General features: G+C 37.4%; 6 protein-coding genes across 9 annotated transcripts in view; all 6 read right to left on the bottom strand.

Annotated features, from left to right (window-relative positions):
• LOC134811838 (hsp90 co-chaperone Cdc37-like) overlaps positions 1–20,373 on the bottom strand; it is a 77,195-nt gene that overhangs the window by 18,866 nt on the left and 37,956 nt on the right. For all 3 annotated transcript variants that reach the window (XM_063818931.1, XM_063818934.1, XM_063818932.1), the window contains exons 2-5: positions 4,811–4,871; positions 4,497–4,630; positions 823–925; positions 607–654 (exon numbers count right to left, since the gene is read on the bottom strand). In XM_063818931.1, coding sequence (XP_063675001.1) covers positions 607–654; positions 823–925; positions 4,497–4,630; positions 4,811–4,846 — 321 coding nt within the window. In that variant the 5' untranslated portion in view covers positions 4,847–4,871. The remainder of the gene's footprint in view (positions 1–606; positions 655–822; positions 926–4,496; positions 4,631–4,810; positions 4,872–20,373) is intronic.
• On the bottom strand, positions 4,985–6,913 carry LOC134811835 (uncharacterized). The gene has a single exon (XM_063818928.1). It carries the CDS (start codon positions 6,896–6,898, stop codon positions 5,168–5,170), a length of 1,731 nt encoding a protein of 576 aa, XP_063674998.1. The 5' UTR covers positions 6,899–6,913; the 3' UTR covers positions 4,985–5,167.
• Positions 7,017–9,843, bottom strand: LOC134826349 (cyclin-dependent kinase 2-like). The gene is made up of 6 exons (XM_063838686.1): positions 9,638–9,843; positions 9,265–9,391; positions 8,969–9,067; positions 8,515–8,750; positions 7,970–8,114; positions 7,017–7,835 (listed from the first exon to the last, which is right to left on the bottom strand). The coding sequence occupies exons 1-6, from the start codon at positions 9,841–9,843 to the stop codon at positions 7,722–7,724; spliced, it is 927 nt and encodes a 308-aa protein (XP_063694756.1). The 3' UTR covers positions 7,017–7,721.
• On the bottom strand, positions 10,020–11,406 carry LOC134811448 (uncharacterized). 2 transcript variants are annotated; one of them, XM_063818281.1, is made up of 4 exons: positions 11,340–11,406; positions 11,131–11,202; positions 10,781–10,924; positions 10,020–10,620 (listed from the first exon to the last, which is right to left on the bottom strand). In XM_063818281.1, the coding sequence occupies exons 1-4, from the start codon at positions 11,382–11,384 to the stop codon at positions 10,519–10,521; spliced, it is 363 nt and encodes a 120-aa protein (XP_063674351.1). In that variant the 5' UTR covers positions 11,385–11,406; the 3' UTR covers positions 10,020–10,518. The 2 variants fall into 2 exon arrangements, with proteins under 2 accessions (XP_063674351.1, XP_063674352.1); XM_063818282.1 differs by having other exon boundaries at positions 10,023–10,620; positions 10,802–10,924.
• Positions 11,556–16,432, bottom strand: LOC134812019 (uncharacterized). The gene is made up of 2 exons (XM_063819194.1): positions 16,150–16,432; positions 11,556–14,408 (listed from the first exon to the last, which is right to left on the bottom strand). The coding sequence occupies exons 1-2, from the start codon at positions 16,417–16,419 to the stop codon at positions 12,270–12,272; spliced, it is 2,409 nt and encodes an 802-aa protein (XP_063675264.1). The 5' UTR covers positions 16,420–16,432; the 3' UTR covers positions 11,556–12,269.
• Positions 17,855–19,597, bottom strand: LOC134812020 (zinc finger protein 260-like). Its single transcript, XM_063819195.1, has one exon. It carries the CDS (start codon positions 19,595–19,597, stop codon positions 17,855–17,857), a length of 1,743 nt encoding a protein of 580 aa, XP_063675265.1.

The following is a 20,373-nucleotide window of genomic DNA, read 5'->3' as shown; positions in this document are numbered from 1 at the left end:
TTGGCCCCCTTTTACTGAAAAAGTTTTTGGGGTTTGCCACCAACGTTTTTCTCTTGGTACAAGGGTTTTATGTTAAGGAAATATAGGGTGTTATGTATTTTTGTTTTGGTAAAAAGTTTTTATTTTTAAGAGGGGTGTTATTTTTTAGTGGTGTTTTTAAAAGTATATAGTGGTATTTTGGAAGGGGTTTTAATAATTTTTTTAAAATGGGTTTTATAAAAAAATTAGTGGTGTTTTTTGTTTTAAAAGGGATATGTTGGGGGGATGTATTTTGTATATGGGGGTTTTTTTTTTGGGTGGGTGTTATGTTTTAATTTTTTTTGTGGGTTTTTTTTTTTTTTTGGGGGTTATTTTATTAATTTTTAAAATTAGTGGTGTTTTGTTTTTAGGGGTGTTTTGTAAAAATGAAAATTTTGGGGGTTATTAAAATTGTAATATTTGGTGTTTATTTTTTAAGTATATAGTGGTGTTATGTATAAGGGGTTTTTGGGGGCAAAAAACTTTGGGTTAAGGGAAAACTTTTTAAATCAAGTTTAAGCTGATGGATGATGTGTTTTATCTTTTATATCCTAGATTTTTGTGATGACCAAGAAATATTTATAATACCTTTTCTTGTTTCTCAAGCTCAGACTCTTTCTTCTTCCATTCTGAAAACTGTTAAAATTACAGTTACTTCCGTCCACAAAACTTTATAGAAATAATAACTAACGTAACCAATTTCAACATCAATATAACACCAAAAATAGCTGGAGGTACAAATATTGAAACACTAGTGATAGAAATAAATCTCTTGACATAGCTAAACCTCGCTTCATTGCTTACCTGTTTCTCAAGCTTCTCTATATCAGCCTCTACTTTCTTTTTCTCAGATTCATCGTCGGATGCCTTAAGTTTGTTTTTCAAATCATTCAGTTGTCTTTGACTCCTGGAGATAATAAAAGGTGTAAAAAATGCAGGGAATCTTAGTGATGTACGAGCTTCTTGCGCCAGATTATAATATCCTCGAAAATGTTCCGCATCTTACTTAATATTCTATTTGATTCCTTAATCAAACCAATCCTGCTTTATGGCTGTCAAGTCTTATGCCCCCACTCTAAAACAATGAGATACCTTTCAAAAATAGATGACAAAGCCAGCCCCCAGCATACCTTGAAGTACATTGCAGAAGACCACTATGAGAAATTCCACCTAAAATTTATCAAGTGGTCTTTGTCCGTCCATTCAAAAGCATCAAATATAGGTTGCTGGGGCGAAAGTGGGCGCCACCCCCTATTCTTTGAAGCCTGCAAACTTGCAATAGATTACTATAGTCGCCTTGAAAGCACCGAAAATGAACTACTTTGTGCTGCATTTCACGAGCAGATCATGCTGGGCCTTCCTTGGTATACCAACATCTCAAAGCTTCTCACCAAATACAACATCCCCCACTCATCTTCATCAAAATCTAAGCTCTCCACCCAAATCAGTCATAATATGAGGGAAGAATTCGTGAATATCTGGAAATCTGCCAAGGCCTCCTCACCAAAACTAGAATTCTATAACTTAATTAAACATGATTTTGAACCAGAGGCATACCTACGAATAATCAAAGTACCTGATTTTCGAAAAAGCTTGACAAGGTTTCGTATCAGCTGCCACAACCTCTACGTTGAAAGGGGCAGATACGAAACCCCTCTTGTACCAAGAGAAGAACGTTGGTGCACTTACTGCTTTTTCAGTAAAGGGCTCAAACCTATCGAGGACGAAAGCCATGTATTAATTGACTGTTTGCTTTACTCCTCAGTTAGGGAAAAATTCAACTTTTATCCCCAAAACATCACTGACCTAGCCGGTCTGCTCTCCAACAAAAATCTAGATCCTACCAAATTTACTGCCACAGCAAGAGCAATCCATTCAATTCTCTCTGTGAACGAACAATATACAGCCTATTATAAGAGCCCAGATTTCCACTCAAATACTGGCAAGTGCATAGGGGGGGGGGGGGGGGTCCAAGGGGAACTTTGGGGAGTTTTGGGGAACTTTTTTTTGGGGAACTTCAGGAAACCTGGGGGACTTTCCCAAAGTTCCCCAAAAAATTATCAATGAAACAAATAATTTTGGGGAATTTTGGGGAATTTTGGGGAACTTTTTTGGGGAACTTCAGAAAGTTCCCCAAAATTCCCCAAAGTTCCCCAAAGTTCCCCAAAAAATTATCATGCCAAAAAAATTATCATGCTGCAAGTATCAACAAGTAAGTTAAGATTATACCTTATAATAACATACATGTTAACATTAATGGGTATTAATGTATATTAGAGAAATTTTGAATAATTTTGAATAATTTTGAATAATTTTGGGGAATTTTGGGGAACTTTGGGGAGTTTTGGGGAACTTTTTTTTGGGGAACTTCTGAAATCTTGGGGGACTTTCCCAAAGTTCCCCAAAGTTCCCCTTGGACCCCCCCCCCCCCCCCCCCCCCCCTGCATAATGCTCTAGGAACTCAAAATAAACTCATGAACCATACAAATTTGATTTACTTAAAGAAAATAGCATTATATTATAACATTTCTATTTTATCCCTACACATTTGTAAATGATTAGAAGTGTGTAACTTAAATTATTTCAGAATTATAACTATTGTGAACTCAATAAAATAATTATCACTTTTGTATCCTTGTATCCTTGTATCCTTGTATCCTTGTATCCTTGTATCCTATAAAGCGAGACGATATATATATATGTATCCGTGCCATTTTACTGACACCACGGCATCAACTTTAACGCGACTTTCCGCAAAAACCGTAAAAGATATACAACTTAAACTTTTTTGACTGGTTCAAATGCTTTTATGCTTTTCAAATCAGCATGAAAAAATAAAAAATTGGCCATGAAATAAGAATTTTAGTGCCCAAAATTTGGATCCCCAAGTGGTGTCAAAAACGCGATTTAAATAGGTAATAATTATTTTAGTCTCTTGAGTCTTGACACCACTTAAGGGGGCCGGGGGGGGGGGGGGGGGGTCTTCATCAAAATTCTCTCGAAATTGACTTTATAGTTGTTTCTGGTAGAAGGCCAAGGGAGTGATATCTACCAGCTGCTTTTGGTCCCATGGAAAAATATTGTTCCTAGCCGAAATTATCGCCGGTCTAAGGTCAGCGCTTGCGCTTCTGTGTAATTGTATTGCGCGAGCGATTTTCAATCGCAAATTGACATGTTCTAGGGACCATTTAGAAGAGATCGTTCATGCCAAAATTTTGAGATAGGCCTTTAATAATTTTTTTATTAAATTTTGAAAATCTTGGACCTGAAAAAATCGTAAAAAAACGAGGTAGGAGAAGATAGATATTTAGACTCGATTTTCAGAATTTGCGATTGAAAATCGCTCGCGCAATACAATTACACATAAGCGCTGACCTTAGACCGGCGATAATTTCGGCTAGGAACAATATTTTTCCATGGGACCAAAAGCAGCTGGTAGATATCACTCCCTTCTACCAGAAACAACTATAAACTCAATTTCGAGAGAATTTTGATGAAGACCCCCCCCCCCCCCCCGGCCCCCTTAAGGCTTATATTACGGGTTCCTGCTAGTATATATATAATGGGTATATATACAGGGTGGGCCAAAAGTCAGTACCCATACGTTGGCCTTAATAGCTCCGCCGTGTTTTATATTTGAGAGCTGTTGCTTTGCAGATTGCATACTGTACTTACTGGTTCGAGGATTCCGTCGTCAAAATTTGAAAATTCGAATATTTTAGACCACGCCCATTCAATATTAAAACACCTATATTGTTTTCTCTGAACATGCTGAACGCCTAATTTTTTCAGAGACGGTAGATTATCAAATGTTACATATGATCTGAAAACATGAGGCAAAACGGATTAGAAATGACGAAGTTATCAAGCATTTTCTGTATCTCGTTAACAAAATTGACTGGGTGATTATGTGACACCGTGACACGACACCTTAATTGGGCACTCTTAACAATTCCCATAATGTTTAACGGGGTAGTTAACGGGGTCACCTTATCACGTGATTAGGTAATCCAATCACCTGATCACACGTAATGAATAAACTCGTTATGCTTCATATCTCGGTCATCTGAGAAGCTACAGTTTTAATTCTTTCAGGACAAACGTAATTCGAATGGCCAAACACAATTTAATAACATTAAGCTTGATCCAACTATCCAAACTATCAAATAAATGTGAAAATGAACCTCCATTTGAAAAAAATGAACGCGAATATTTTTCGAGTTGACAAATTCCTCGAACCAGTGGTGGTACTAAGTCATATCAGATGGAAGTATTTAAATTGGGCACTCAGTGACTGAGCTATAAAGGCCAACGTATGGGTACTGACTTTTGGCCCACCCTGTATATATAGGGGGACAATGTTAAAATCAGGTATTACTGGATTAACAGTGGCCGGGAGTCGGTATTTAAATAAAAAACAACTGTCTATAATATACATTATACATTATACATTATACAGTGTACAGCCCGAAACTCACTTGTCCAAACTTTCTTTGGTTTCAGACTTGTTCTTCTCAAATTCTCCCATCCTGTCTACTCTGGCCTGATGTCTCCACCGGAACAGAGAGGGGGTGTCGATGTTGGGGTGAGTGTCGTCCTCATCATCTGAGATCTGATCAATTGTACGGACACTTGTTAGTGAGACCAACTTTTAACAATAATAACTTGGTATTATTAGGTAAACTTTACCAACTAATGATAACCCAAACTAAGCAAGCTAAGGGCGAGAATTTGTAAAAAAATGTTATAATTATCAGTAAACTTTTAAATTGAAGGAGCAGAATATATTTACCTCGATGTCTTTCCATTTGCTGTAGTCAATTGGCATGACACAGTAAGATCAAAACAACGCTAAAGAAGAGATTGTGTTATAATTTAGGACAAAAGCGCTCTAACGCTATAACACAACTGCAAAGCTAAGGGAGCAGACTAGTTTTGTACGTAAGTTAAATATTTGATAAGGTCATAGGGATGAATTACATCATTGGAAAATTTTCAACAATTTTAGATGAAAGATTATTTCAAGATAAAATGCCAAAAGCAAAAGTGACAGTCATGACAGTGAATATGAATCTTATTAATTTAAATGCTTAAAAAGAGTAAAACATAACCAGTAGCCCAATAATTTAAATAAAAAGTTGGAAATATTTCAAATTGCATCTGAACGCATAATTTCCCGTAAAAGCATAGTAGCATAACAAGATTTTGGTAGCGTAAACCGCAACAGTAATGCAGTTTTACTTCCCTCGTTCTTGGCTTCAAAACTCTTACCCAAAACCGAATCTAGGTTAGTGGAAACTAACTTCTCGTTTTCATCACTGTACTTTATGATGTCAGCATCAAACTCGGAAGGTTTGAATAAAACATTTCTATAGCAACCACTAACATTAAACTCCTTTCCCAACGGGCCTTTAAAATCATCTATAGACATGCCATCCTGTTCCAGAATCTCAGAGAGATAATCCTTACAACAGTTATCAGGAACCTGGATATCGTAACCAGGCATGGGGAGCACGATATCAGATAGATGACTTGACGGCACCTGCTCGGGGGTAAGTCTTCTAACCCCTCCGTGGGAGTCATCATTATAGACAAGGTCTCCCTCCAGCACTGCAGTACCATGAGTGCTGATCCGGCGGGATACCATCATGTTCCAAACATAACTCTGGTAAGCGTGGGTGTACAGAGTTTGCTGTTTGTAGTGTAGAGACTTCAGGGCTTTTTTGTAGTCGTTAGGTTCTTTTGCCAGCGATGATAGGATAAGTCCTTCTGTGGAGTTTTTGTAACCGAGCATGTTGAAGGCAGTCTCAGCATTTTCAGATTTTATGTAGTGGTTGAGGGCGTCTCTTACGTCCATTTTGGTGTTATCGTTTGGTGTAAGAATCCGTTCAATTGCACTTTGGTAGTCTTTTTTCAGGATATGTTTACCGACTTCGTGTGTATCTCCGTTGTTTCCAAATCTCTGCAACCCAAAATAGTTTATAAAACCATTTTCTAAAAGTAAATGTTTCACTTTATCTAGATTTTCCTGGGTTGTTTCTTCGCATTCTCTTAAAACAATCGAAAACTTGTTTCCAGACAGATCCCCTAACTTCAGGGTATCTTTACTGAACTCAAAATCTCCCATGATATAGCTACTCTTGTAAACCACCGAGTCAGCGGATTCTTCATTAGCCGCAAAAAACGATTTGTTAATACCGAGCAGTCTTTTGGGATCTAGAAACCTGCAGCACATTCTTTGAGCGGTGATGCCCCTCTTATCTTTCATTCCAGCATAGCTTAAATTCCTATGCTTCATGTTCATTGTTTTACAGAGCCTGAGAACCGCATCACTCGTCGTGATGTTCCATTTTAAAAGTGTAAAGTGAAGATACTGATTATTTTTACCAGGCCTCTTGTCTCTGGTGCCAAAGAAATTGTTGCTTTTTATTGTTACTTTAACGACAGAGTCATTGAAGTTAGTGGCATCTTTAGTTGTTTCTGTTGACAAAGAATCGTTGAAGTTACCGATAGACTTATGCAAAGAAGTTCTTTCCGCTTTATCAACAGGAGCTGGGATAGTAAAAAATGGAATTTCTTTGGACAGAACTTTGTTCAGCCCGGCAACGGTCTCCTCAGATAAATCCACCACCTGAACATCCTTGTTACGTTCATCTATAGGTAAATCTGGGATATCAAACGATTTTAGCAGACACTCAGCACCGTTTTTGCAAATCTCTGTTACCATGAAGTCTTCCATTCGAGATTTGAACTCTCCAGTGATCGGAGAAAACCCATGGTTGATGAACTCATTGAGTCCGACACGCTCAGCCTTGGCGTCTGTTTTAGATCGCTTGTTCAGCTGTGACTGAGGATCTGTGTCATCGTGTTCACGTTTCATACCTACTGAATGTAAATGTTACGGTAAATTTAGCTATAGCATAGGTTAAAGGCTATTTCTACTACGATAAGAAGTTTAAATTTAAGTGCGAAGGCTGGTAAATGATAAAGCTCAATTTGGTGTGAGAATAAAACTGAAGCCACGTATATTTGAAATAAACATTAAAAACAAATAACAATAGGAATGGACTATGCTTCGATTCAAATTTAATTACTAAAGGCAACATTTTGTATTGTTATGTATGTCTATCGTCTATAAATATCATGATAATTAAGTCCAAAATCATTCAGCTTAGCCCATTCCGGATAACAAATTTTAAGACAATTTATAAAACCTAAAAACTGCAATTTAGAAATGCTATCTATATATTTGTTTCCATAGAAACAATTCTTTTCTTGGTTAAATTAGCATGGACAAGCTCTTTAAGAGTAAACATCAATGTTTAGTGTAATATACAGACCGTCAGTAAAGTTTATGTATCCACAGAAACGATTTGAATCATGCTTTGGGTGCAAAAGTTGGTCGCAATTCGCTAACCGATTTCTTAAAACTACAAAACATGTAAAGATGTAATCGATCAAGCATTTCACAATACACGAATCTTTACATCTTTGCTGTTATGTTCTCATTCCATTGATTACAACGGGGAACCGTACAAAAATCGATCAAGAAAACTTCACCCACAACATTTCACCCACAACATTTCACCCACAACATTTCACTCGGAACTGCGGTCAAACTGAACAGAGCTCCTGGAAACTGTAATCTACATGCTACTGACTTTGTGATAGAGGTTTTGAGGGGATGTGGTGTGATTTGTAAACTAATAATGTCTCTGTCGGGGCATGCCTATTGGCAGGATTACGTCTTTGAAGTACGGACTTCTCAAGGCTTGTTCACAGGGCACGCGTTTCTCGGGGTTATATGTCAGCATTTTCTGAGAAGATACAGGGTTTCAGTAATATCTGTAAAGTTATACATTCAGATTTGATGATATTTTCAATGAGGAGCTGTAACATGTTACATTCTCACAAGGTTTATAAACATTCATAAACAGTATAAATATTGTACCCGAAGCAAGTCTTGTCCATCCAGTTCAATAGTTTCTCCAACAACGTTAACGATGTCCTGGCGAGGCCACTTTGGGAATTTATCTTTGTAATCGGGAAGGTGAGAGAATCCGGGCCACACGTTATCGTCTGGTGTTCCTAAAGTCCTGGAAAATAAATTCCATAGTATCATACCAGAAGATTTCGCTTATAGTTATAATAAGTTAAATTTACGAAATATTTCAAAACATTTGATTGCAGGCAGCGCGAGCGACCAATCAACCTCATAATGATAAAGTAGAGAAAAACTTGATCCTTTTTTATCTAACCCAGACTGAAGTTAACCCTAGTCCCTAACCTATGGACAAACTACAAAGGCCACAAGGAGCTATCTAGAAAATTCAGAAATTTTCTAGATAGCTCGGTAGGGAAGTTAAAATCAAATTCATGTCCTAAAATTCGTGCGTGCTCCACACGAATTTCAGCGAAACGAAACACTCAATACAACCATCGCGCGTGCGCTTTGGTAGTGGCAAAAATTTTACGAAATTTGAAATCATAATTTACCTGAAAATCCTGAAAAGCTGGTCGATCTCGGAATCTCCTTGAAACAGTGACCTCCCAGTAATCATCTCAGCAAGAATGCAGCCAATACTCCAAACATCGACCCAAGTAGCGTAGTTATGACAACCCAATAAAATCTCCGGAGCCCTATACCACAGTGTTACTACCTCATGCGTGTAAGTTCGAACTGGTATACTGATTGAGCGGGCTAAACCAAAGTCTGCTAACTTCAGTGCTCCCTAAGATGTCAAGCAGGATTTCAGTGTTGAGTGTACTAAAAAATATACATGAATTGCCGGAATTATCAGTGACGTGTCCCAAACTTGGCTAAAATAAATGAAAATTTCTAGGTAACTACTTCGGGCACCCGGCCTATGGAGATATACGGGCTTACTGACACGCATAGTGGTTCCGTTTTTCATATAGATCCGTGCCAAAAGGAGACTTCTCAAGTTACCTGAGAGTTGATGAGGAGGTTCTGAGGTTTGAGGTCTCTGTGAAGGATCCTCTTCTCGTGACAGAACTTTACCCCGGATATCAGCTGGTACAAGAAACTCTGAAATTGAGATATAATCAGGAGAGTTGATTGAACATTTTGTGTGAAAAATGGCGGCTCGGGATGAATGTAATGAAAATTTTCCTTTTCCCAGGCTAATAATAAATAAGAATTATTCAATTAAAACCAATAATTTGAATGAATACAACTTATTATTTCTTCTTTAGAGATATGGATATAATCGAGAAAGCTCCCACCTTTATGACATGATGAGCCATAGGCTGGCCGTTGTGGGAATCAATATACTTCTTCAGATCCTGATCTAGGTACTCAAATACTAAGTGCAACTTTTTATCACCATTGTTGTGCAGAACGTCGATCAACCTGGAAATTATATTATTTATGATCGTGTAAGTTATGATAATATATTAGGTAGAAAAAGGAAGATAAAATTTCCCAGGTTTTATTTTGACAACTCTAAATTGTTCGCCAGTCATGACCGAAAAAACGCTTCTTATCTTAGGATAATTTACTCCGAATATTTTTAGTTCTGGCTAAACAGCTAGAACTGGGATTAAGTCTAAGACAAATTTCTTGGCTAAAAATCGCCGGTCAGGATGTAAAACTAACTTGACAATATTATAATCCTCGGATAGTTCCTTCAAGAAAGATATCTCCCTAATTGCCGTACTGGGGACCCCCTCACAGTCACTGTCCAGTCTGATCCGTTTCAGTGCTACAATCTGGTTGGTTCTGATACTCCGTGCTTTGTAAACTACACCGTATGTGCCCTCTCCTATCTTTTCTAGCCGTTCGTACTCGTCTATATTCACCATTGCTAGGTATGACGTTTGGTTACTGTTGACTGTTATCATAGGTTTGAAAGATTACAAATTTACAGTAATAGCATGTCATTTTAAAAACCTTATTGTAAGTTGCACACTAGGCTATACTTAGGTACTGTTCTATTATAACATGATGCTGTTATAATGTGAAGCATGCAAACGCAGACTCAAACTTCGAAAACTTTTGTAATGATAAAACTTTACCTATTCACTACAATACAAAATAGCAAGTTTATCGGAATAAAGTTGTTATTTAAAATCTAAATAAGTACCAAATAGCTCATAAGAACAGCCTGATTATGACAGACTAGTTCAAACTGAAATTCTAATAAAAATCAAGTAATTTGATAGAATTACAGTTACTTCATTAGGTTTATTTGGTAAATAAAACTCGTTCAACAAGCAAATCCTTCATAATAACTAAACCCCTCATTTAACACTCCGTTTATAAAATATCAAGCTAAATATTTATTATTTATTATGTCATTCTTAAACTAACAAACTTCCAACGATCATCTCAAACCAAACACAAATTGAGACCCCAACTCAAGCTCTGACGTTACACGGTGACCCTATATTCAAATCCAATCACCTGCTCACTTCAAAACCACGTGAAAAACAAGTCACGTGATCTAGAAAAGCAGGTCATGTGATATAATGTAGGTTTCAACCTGTTCGCAAGTGTTTGTTAGAAGGCCCCGGGTTATCTTCGTTGTTATCAACCTCGTTAACATCTCGCTTCTTACCGGAGCTGCCTCCAGGTGTACCCTGACGATAGGTTTAGGGAGGTTGTTAAACAAATCAACTGCTGGTTTTACAGCATAGAAGATCACGTGTTATCTCAGAGCTACCTTTTTATCAGATCAATCGAACAGCAATATTTGCTGGTTCCGTGCCCCTGCATGCATAGTGAATCACAAAAACTCACAAATTTAGGATCAATAATAACCTTTACATAATGCCACCGTTTGCTGTAGTATTTGACCAAGAGGTTTCTTTTATCCGAGACAATAACTTGAGGTTGTGGGTCTGACTCTTTGTTAACGGAGATATACTGGATTGGACGTTTGTTCTGAAATTAAACCCCAGATCACAACTAATTAATTAAAATAAGCAGCTGATTATATTTGTGATACCTAGATATGCATAGAAATAATAAGTTGAGCATTAACATTAATTAATTAATTAACAGAGTTAACCGAAATATTAGTAATACGGAACAAAAATTCCGACAAGCGTGCTTCACAAAAGATAGTAAAGGTTGTAAAATCCACTAACCAAAGGTTTGGCTCTGTCGTAGAGGGCAAAATTTGTTTTGTTCTGCGAGGGTAGGTCCAGGAGACACGCCTCCTGAATATAATATTAATATATTAATTTTAAATATTTTACATTTTTAGAATATCATTAATAATTTTGCTAAGCGACGAATTGTAGAGTTTTAGATTTTGATGGAGACTGTTTGACAACAAGTTGGCTGTAAAACTAACATTTTTTCCTTGACTTGACTGAGAACTGGATTTTTCTGAGGACATCGTTCTATTTTTCAGTTTAACATCACCTTATGATAACAGATAAAGTGTTAGGGTATTATCAATAAGATTTACTTCAAACATTAACTCAGGAAAAGCACATCATAATATTGTGAGTATCTTTTTAAATTATTTGCACTATTTTTTAGCAGTCTCAAAAGACATGATAGTGTTGTACACCGATCAATTACCTAAGTTTAAATTAGTAATAATATTTCAAACGGCAAAACTCTGAAATCAACATTAAATTATTGTAACGTAGCATGAAACTTGTTAAACATGAGATACAATATACAATCATTAACCGAAGTAATCTTCAAGCGTTGTCTGATTAAAATAATCATATTTATCTACTCAAAGAGAAAATCAGAAGAATTAACAATTCGCAAATAATTTAATCGCAAAACTTGATTGAAAAAACTGCGCAGCGCAAAAGCCGATAAGATGGTATTGAAAAATCAATTTCGGCAAATTATGGTATCATATTATTATGTATTGTGGGTAAATAAAACCTGTTCACTTACAATGAAAAAATAGCCCCAATTTCTATTTCTAACGCAATAATAATAAATTATTAAGAAAAGTTGGCAAAACTGTAAAAGGATACAATAACAGCTATCAAATAATATCAAGGGCCCGCCACAAAAACATCAAGAAAAGTGAAAACTCACACATAGCGAAAATAATATCGATAATTAAAATTATACATATCATGCTTGCACCCATACATTAGGTATATACCATCAAAAACTCAAAAAAAAGCAAGCTACATTTCACATCATAAGTTGAAATCTGCACCGATCTGAAAAAAACAAAAAACAATAATAATTCCAAAACCAGCAAACACACAGAAAAACAAGACCACGTGACATTACCACGTGATAAGATCTAGAACTGTTCGCCCATGATGAGGACCACCAGACTGCTCCACCCAGTAAAAGGGTGCACACTTTGCCCTTTACCGGTCTGACAGTTATACTGCTCCCATATAAACCCTGTCTTGGAGAACTCTCTGTACATGTTCTCAACAACGTTCCTCCTCAGCTCTGTGTACAACTTCTTACTGATATCTTTGTAAGGACCCTCTACTTTAGCATAGTGGTCCAGTGCTCTGATAGCGAGGAAGTTGATGTTAATCCAGACAGGACCCCGCCAGTAGGGGGCGTCATGTTGGGTGTTGTACTTCAGGTAGTAGGGGTCTGATCTACCCACGGAGCATAGTCCGTAGGGGCTCCAGATGGAGTTATCTGATTTTAGGGTAGAGAGAATGTGGCCCAACTCGGGGGAAGTGGGTTCCAGGATCATCAGTATGAAGGGGAACAGGTTTATGTAGCCCTGTACTTTTACAAACTGTGGTTGGGGAAGTTTCCGGACAACTCGCCGTTTCTCTATGTTTGGTCCGACTCTGGTGTCTTTAAGTCCGACTATCTCGGAGTGGAGTCCATAGTCAGCGAAGTAATCTCCCGTCCAATGAAGCTTCTTTAATAACTCGTTATCCGACAGAATCTCGGCTGTTTCTCTGTACTTATCAACATTAATTCCGAGAAGATCTCCAAGATTAGTAAGAGATCTAGAAGCGAACGCCATCCAGCAGCGCAGATCCACATGGTACTCCTCGTCAGTGGGATGTGTAGCACGAGGGTAGTCATCTAAACCACTGGTCAGAGTTTTAGGGTTAAGTTCTCTGTCGGTAGTTCCATTCCGGCCCCTCCATCGGTAGGTGGTAGGTTCAGGTCCTATCTGGGTGGTATTGTACCAGTTGTACCACAAGGTTAGTCTGTGGAACACTTTCTTTAACGTTGAGTGATGGTCGAGTATTTCAGAGGGCTGCATGGAATTGAACATGGAATCCAGAGCTAGGAACATTGTTGGTGGATTTGCGTAGTCAGCGTTCTGAACTACAAACTCCTTGGGTACCTTCATAAGAGCTTCATTTCCGAGAATCTGTTCTCGTGGTATCCACCCGTCTGCGTTCATGAGGTTCAACCAATGTCCGATAACTTCCAGACTAATAGTGTTGTCCCATTTGCTGATTAAAAGCTGGTGGAATCCCTCGTCCCAGAGGAATCCTCGAGGGAAGAATGATCTAGAAGGAACAGCTGAGTAAAGTGCTGCAGGCCAGTAATACACCGGCTTCTCAACCTCTGATGATTTTACAATAGATTTACCATAAAAATACCCAATACCACCAATAAGATTACTAAAAGTACTCCTAGCAAACGTTACATATTCATCTTTATAACCCTTAGATTTAAGCTGAAACTTATCTTCAAACTTCTGATTAAAGTCATCCATGTAAGTTTTAATAAGAGAATCAAAGTAAGCTCCCTCAAGAGTGACAGTTCTCTCGATATTCAAGTTCTCATACACAATCTCTACTTCAGCTGGTAGCGGAAGTGTAAGCTGCATGATAACAATATTACTGGATTCACTGCACGTCGTAGAGGCAGGATCAAATGCTACTATAATGGGAGTTACCACAGGACCTCGCCCAGTGTAGGGTATAGGTTTTAGCTTGCCCTTAACATAGTCTGTCAGTAGGTGGAGAGGTACGTTATCACCACAGTTGTACGCGTTGTGCATCACCTTCACGTTAGCGTTAACTGTTTTGTACCTCATGTGAAATTTCCCAAGTTCAGCTGTTTCCCCGTAGACAGAGAAACCATTGGGTATCCGAGATATCCTGACTTTGGACTGGTTGTGCTCGATACCAAGATACCAGTACAAGTGAATAGCTTGCGGAGACTCCGCAGCGCCGGTTGCGCGCACTTTCACTCTCGCTGACCAGTCCTGGAGCATGACGTTAGTTTTAGCAAAACTAGTTTCCAGAACGTAACCTTTATCCTGCAGCATCTGGATACCAAATTTGTTGCCATCGTGGTGGGTCCAGGTGAAGGACTTGAGGTCACTCTGCTCGGATGTGTGGCGGAAGTCGTGGTTAAGAACGTACTCGGGGTTGTACACTGGCATCCACATTAGTCCAAATATCACAGATTCTGGTATTCGGGGTCTGATTCCAAAATATACCTGGAGGATTTTAATACTTTAATTCCCAAAAATTTGGGCGACAAAAAATTTGAGCGGGCCTCTCGCCCAAATTTTTTGCAGACCAAATTAATTGCATAAATCTTTTCCGTCTGCTAAATTTTTTGCTAACCAAACTTTTGGCATTTGGCCTGTGGCCCTGAAATCTATAGAAAGATGGCTTTTTCTTCATATCCAAGTGAAATAATATTTGAAATTTTAGTTTTCTAATCTGTCATTCATGGCTTGACCAAGTAAAAAGGCTTATATTTTAAATGAATAGAAATAACTGGAATAGATAACAGCTACTAATAAAACAAATGGCTAGAGGTACGGATAGCTAGAGATTTAAACAAGATCTGCAAATGGATTATCATCCACCGTAAAGTCTGATCTACAAGCATCAGTTATACCCGACTTCTCAAAGCCTTTCCTTATGTCATCTGGCCTCCCTTTTAAATATACAAAAAGTTCGTTGATCCAACGAGCGTGTACTTCACGGATCACTGTCAAGCGGGTAGTCATAATGATAATTGTATGTGAAAGGGGTATGATAAGATATGCTGAGTGTAAGTAGACTAAACTATCTGATTGAGAGACTAAATATCACTATTGTATATCTATCATTTTGTACTGTGCCATCATCACTGTATTTTTTAGTAGTTACTGGCCCACATCCAGAAAGTTTTATATTTCCTCCCAGATGCTTTTTTTTCTTAATTCTGTGGCCCGCTCGCTTCGCTCGCAAGTTTGCCTTTTTTCTGTAGCCCGCACGTTTCACTCGCAAATTTTTAACACGAGCAGGGACGTAGCCAGGATTTTTCTTTGGGGGGCTGTCGGCGAGCGAAGCGAGCCAACGTGTCCAATCCAGCTGCGCAGCGAGTGAAGCGAGCAAGCTGTGGCAGGGGTCTGGGGGCGCAGCCCCCAGCGGGGTCCAGGGGCGGAGCCCCTTGGCGGGGGGTAGGGGGGCACAGCCCCCCGGAAAATTTTTGTGAAATAGGGTGTTTTAGACGACATTTGGCATTAAAGAAATTTGTAGGACAGCAATAAACTGGGATTGAAAAGAATCAAGTACTCACGTAAATTTGGTAACTTCACAACAGCAATCTGCATTCTCCAATCAGAATATTTCACTGTGTTCCAAAACTGACAGGATGTTCCTCTTTGATTTTTATACAATCGAAACATTTTCTTCAAAAATTTCCTCAATTAATTTGTCTTTATTCCAAAAAAATATTTCGAAATTTAGGAGTAACTTCTCAAAAATTTCCTCTTTTCCCCCGTTTTTCCGCCCAAAAAAAAATTTCCTCCAAGGCTGCCTTGCAAGATGGCGTGTTTCTGGATGTGGGGTTACTGGGCAGATCTTAAATTTCATAATGTGAAACAACTCAGACTACCACCTACATGCTTAAAATTTAAAGCAAAATGACTGGAATAATAAGGAATAATAATGAACTAAGGCAAATATCTAACTGAAATTTTAGTGGAAAATCATTCATTTTTCGAAGAATTTGTGCCCAAATTTTCGGTCGCCCAAATGAGTTCAAATTTTCTGCCCAAATTTTTCGGGCTCAAATAAATTGTGCTCAATATAATGGCACACAAATTTTTGGGAACTAAGGTAGTTTTATTAACATTTTATAGACATTTGTGGTGGTTTCATAGAATATTTGTTCATCTAAGTTCAGAAGGCAATATACGATGCTATAAAATTCAAATATTAATAATTCTGAATGTATCTTACCTGTGGACGGTAACTTCCCCAAAGTCTTGTGAGTTGTTCCTCAGTTCCAGTACAACACTCTGGATACACTAAAGGGAGGTACGACTGTGAAGTGAGGTTGTTGGGTTTTATGTAGAGAACGCGCACCAGCGCTATCGTCAGCAGCAGTGCGCACAGTCCTGCAATCCATTTGTTGATCCCACCTGGCTTCTCTTCCTTCTTTTTTGTTTTTGTGGCATGGTTTGTGGTTTTATCCTTTCCAGGACGCCTGCGTACAGACTCTGCAGCCATAACTACCTGTGTAAATGTGTAAAATGACTAGAAGATATCAATCTGGATCCCTGTATTAAGCTCATTACTGATTCAGAGATAGCAATTTGGATTATCACAGTCTGTACGATCACTGATCAGGTTGATTTATTTTGTATTCATTGTTCTTATTAAGAACTTTAGAATGTACAGAGAGACTCCTAACGCAGAGGATCCCAGTAACATGGACGACATCGGACAATATGAGATTGATATTATAAGATAGAAACTAAGCTTCTAAACTCTAAAGCGCTGTGCAGGTTTTAACAAATCATACCATAGAAGAATGGAAGTAGCCAATCATATAAGGTCCTAATCATAAAATAACTCATATCATTAGTAGTAGCTATAATATATTAAATACAATTGCAAACGAAAATGAATACTTGAATATATATTGTCTTATTTAATATTTATATAAATATTAAATAAGACAATCGAATCGATTAGAATAAGTATTAAGTTAGAACTGAAACTATCAACTTAAGATTGCCTTGAAATGTATTGTTAAAACTGCTGGTACTGAATAAAATAAGTACGAAAATGAACTCAAATCAAATGAGGTATTTATATCCCGCGCATATGATTAACCAACAACACAAGGAAGGTGGTTAACCATGTCAGAGCGGCTGACTGAGTGATGTGAGCAAATGTGTAAAATGTGAACAAAAGTATAACTCAAATCTCAATATAAGGCATATCATATCACATATGAAATGAAATGCTAAGACCAAAATCCGACAACCTTAAGTCGATTTTTGAATTAAATTACATTTATAACAAGATATTATATTAATGGAACTTAATAAAATATTGAAATATTGCATAATTAGGTACTTATGCATACTGGCACAAATAATTTTAACTTGTTAATAACTACACGCCGTCACGAGCTCACCCAAAAGAGTGCTAATAAATAGCGAGACTTATATAATATCTATACTTAACAAGCTGCCACAGCTACTTATAATATAAGTTTGACAATATATATAAACACATCGCCAAATCTCTCTACATGGACATGGAAAATATTAAGATATTTTACTATTTAGAATTTAGATATCAAATTTGAGTATACGATACTATTACTGTGACACTGAATAAGATGAAGCTGCACAGTTAAGATCGATATCTCAAAGTTTTAAAACGTTATATTAATTGTTGTTCCCATTTTTGATGAGTATTATCTCAAAAACAGCTGATGTGCGCCAATAAGTACAGTGTAGTGGACATTATATAATTCAGAGAGTGGGGCTTCGTTTACCAACTAGCTTCTCTTTAAAGTGAGGAATACAGCAATCTTTTCCTATTTTTTCTTGATGTGAGGTGTGAACTCGTTCGTGGCTGATCAGTTTTGACTTTCCATCAAAAGTAGAAAAGCAACTTTCAAACTTGAAAGGCTCTTAACCAGTGTGTCCTAGTCTATGTTTGATTGGACTTGACCTTTCAGCAAAAGCAGATCATGTTCAATTTCACACTTGAAAGGCTTTGTGTGTTGCCGGAGTGATGTATTGCCGGAGTGATGATCTTGTTTGTGTGTGATTAGGAATGAGGTTTGAGAAAAAGCAGAGGGGCAAATATCACACTTAAAACGCCTGTCTTCAGTATGTTTACGTTGGTGATTGTTTAGACCTGATATTTGGATGAAAGCAGCAGTGCACACTTTACACTTAAAAGGCTTTTCACCAGTGTGAGTTCGTTGGTGATTCATAAGATTCCCTCTTTGTGAAAAAGCAGCAGGACACAATTCACACTTAAACGGTTTTACACCAATGTGAACGCTTTTATTGTGCCTTGTTAGACTTCCCTTGGTTGAAAAAGCAGCGGGACAACTGTCACACTTATGGGGCTTATCAACAGTATGTTTCACTTTCACAGTGTGTTTAACAAGATGTCTTTGGAGATGCGATTTCCAAGCAAAAGCGGAAGAACAAAATTCGCATTTGAATGGCTTCTCTCCTGTATGAATACGTTTGTGCTGCTCCAGTTCTGATCTTTGGACAGAACGGACTTCACACTTAAAGGGCCGCTTGCGCTCTCCAGTATTATTACGACGTTGGTGTAGTTGGAGGTGATGTTTTCGAGAAAAAGCGGAAGAACAAAATTCGCATTTAAATGGCTTCTCTCCTGTATGGATACGTTGATGCAATGTTAGGTTTGATTTATCAATGGCAGCAAAAGAGCAAATTTTACATTTGTAGGGCTTTTCCACCTTTTCACCTGTGTGAATTCGTTGGTGCCTTAGTTGATTTCCCTTTTGAGTAAAAGCAGAAGAACAAAACTCACATCTGAATGGTCTACTCCTATACGAGTTAATCATTTGAGGCTCTGGTATATAATCACTATCACTATCTGCTATATAATCACTATCAGGCTCTGCATCTGGTATATAATCACTATCACTATCTGGTATATAATCACTATCAGGCTCTGGTATATAATCACTATCAGTACTGTGATCATCATCATTTTCTGCCTGATGTTTTTTACCATCCGGAGGTGGTGATTCAGTGAGGTTTGTAAATGCTCCAAGTGATGGAATTTCCTTGTTTAGGAAAGAATGGCCATTTATATTCTCCATTTGCCTAGTCCTGGAATTTTCGTTCTGGTCTGGTGAGTAAATCATGTTGATATTCGAAGTTAACTGAGAACTATTTTGTCTGGCACACTTCATGTTATAATGTTCTCTGATATGCTGATCAAAGTTATTATCGTCCAAGAAACGTTCCCAACAAATTGGACAAATATTCTCTTTACAATTTTCCATGGGATTTCCTGGATCTGTTTTTAATCCAATCTCATTGTTATCATAAACTTCGCATAGCGGATAAATTGTATGTCGTTCTCTGACGTGTTCAACAAAGGATTTATCACTGTAGAAATGTTCGCTACACTCCGGGCAAACAAATCCCCCATACTTCTCCGTTAATGTCAACTCATTTTGTTCTGTTTTTATTTCCTGTTTTATCATATGAACCGAAGTATCAGATTTATCAATCGTCTTCAGTTCATCACAAAACTGTTCGGGTATGACCTCTTGTGTGAATGTTTGAATTGAATGATTAGATTCAGTCATTATAGACTTCAGTTCATCACAATATTGTTCTGTTATTACCTCTTGTTTGATTATTTGAGTCGTATGATCATTCATTTTAGTCATCAGTTTTAATACCTCTCCACCATCTTACAGCACCTGATGATGGAAATATATTAGTGATTCAAAAATGAAGAATCAGTGACTGCGAATCATTTGCAACCCAATTAACAATAAAACTGAAGATAAGATTACTAGTAAAGAGTTTTAAGTCATTGAGTGGATGATTGTTTCCGCATTCGTTACATACAATATACATTTTAAAGTTCAAAAACGCAATTTCAGAAAAAAGTTAAGACACAATATATTCAACTTAACATATCAATAATGTCGAATACAATATTTTAGATTGTGAATAAAATAAAAGAAGGTTTATGAAATTCAATGCCTATCTTTATATAAATAGTTTAAAATATAAGATGGTATAATACATTAATATGTAACTGCCGGCGCCCGGCTTGACAATAATTTAAAACACGAATGAGCTTGTTGCACATCAAACACTGAGCAACTGTTATATCATGTTCAGCTAGATACACAGTGAACAATACATTCAAAATACCACTTGAGTAAAAAATATAAGAACGATTCGGTTTCCCAATCACCCATTTATAGCAACTTATGTAACGATAAGGTGAACAACAGATTCAATGTTCATTCTTCTTCTATCGAAACTATATGATACGTTTTAATATTTTATAGCTGTACCGTCATAGATCTAACAATTAACATCAATCTGAATCTTTACCCTCAGCTGTTACATCATAGTCAAGGTCTTCATCACTGTTTTTCCTCTTCCTCCCTTTTCTCTTATCTGACTGATCGTCCAAAATCATAAGCAA

This window comes from Bolinopsis microptera, chromosome 2 (assembly GCF_026151205.1).
Source record: "Bolinopsis microptera isolate Bmic1 chromosome 2, MBARI_Bmic_1.0, whole genome shotgun sequence".
Taxonomy (NCBI): Eukaryota; Metazoa; Ctenophora; class Tentaculata; order Lobata; family Bolinopsidae; genus Bolinopsis; species Bolinopsis microptera.
Note: the sequence above shows the minus strand (reverse complement) of the source record. Positions and strands in the feature narration are given on the sequence as shown.

Bases quoted from the DNA above. Each gene is read 5' to 3' on its own strand.
- LOC134811835 (XM_063818928.1), bottom strand. From the start codon at position 6,898: ATGAAACGTGAACACGATGACACAGATCCTCAGTCACAGCTGAACAAG.
- LOC134826349 (XM_063838686.1), bottom strand. From the start codon at position 9,843: ATGGTGAATATAGACGAGTACGAACGGCTAGAAAAGATAGGAGAGGGC. The intron at 8,751-8,968 runs GTAACTTGAGAA...TTGACATCTTAG, and splicing joins ACCTCCTCATCAACTCTCAG to GGAGCACTGAAGTTAGCAGA. The intron at 8,115-8,514 runs GTAAATTATGAT...TTTATTTTCCAG, and splicing joins CAGCTTTTCAGGATTTTCAG to GACTTTAGGAACACCAGACG.
- LOC134811448 (XM_063818281.1), bottom strand. From the start codon at position 11,384: ATGTCCTCAGAAAAATCCAGTTCTCAGTCAAGTCAAGGAAAAAAT. The intron at 10,925-11,130 runs GTTAGTGGATTT...GTTTAATTTCAG, and splicing joins ACGACAGAGCCAAACCTTTG to AACAAACGTCCAATCCAGTA. The intron at 10,621-10,780 runs GTGAGTTTTTGT...ACCTATCGTCAG, and splicing joins TTATTATTGATCCTAAATTT to GGTACACCTGGAGGCAGCTC.
- LOC134812019 (XM_063819194.1), bottom strand. From the start codon at position 16,419: ATGGCTGCAGAGTCTGTACGCAGGCGTCCTGGAAAGGATAAAACCACA. The intron at 14,409-16,149 runs GTAAGATACATT...AAAATCCTCCAG, and splicing joins GGGGAAGTTACCGTCCACAG to GTATATTTTGGAATCAGACC.
- LOC134812020 (XM_063819195.1), bottom strand. From the start codon at position 19,597: ATGACTAAAATGAATGATCATACGACTCAAATAATCAAACAAGAGGTA.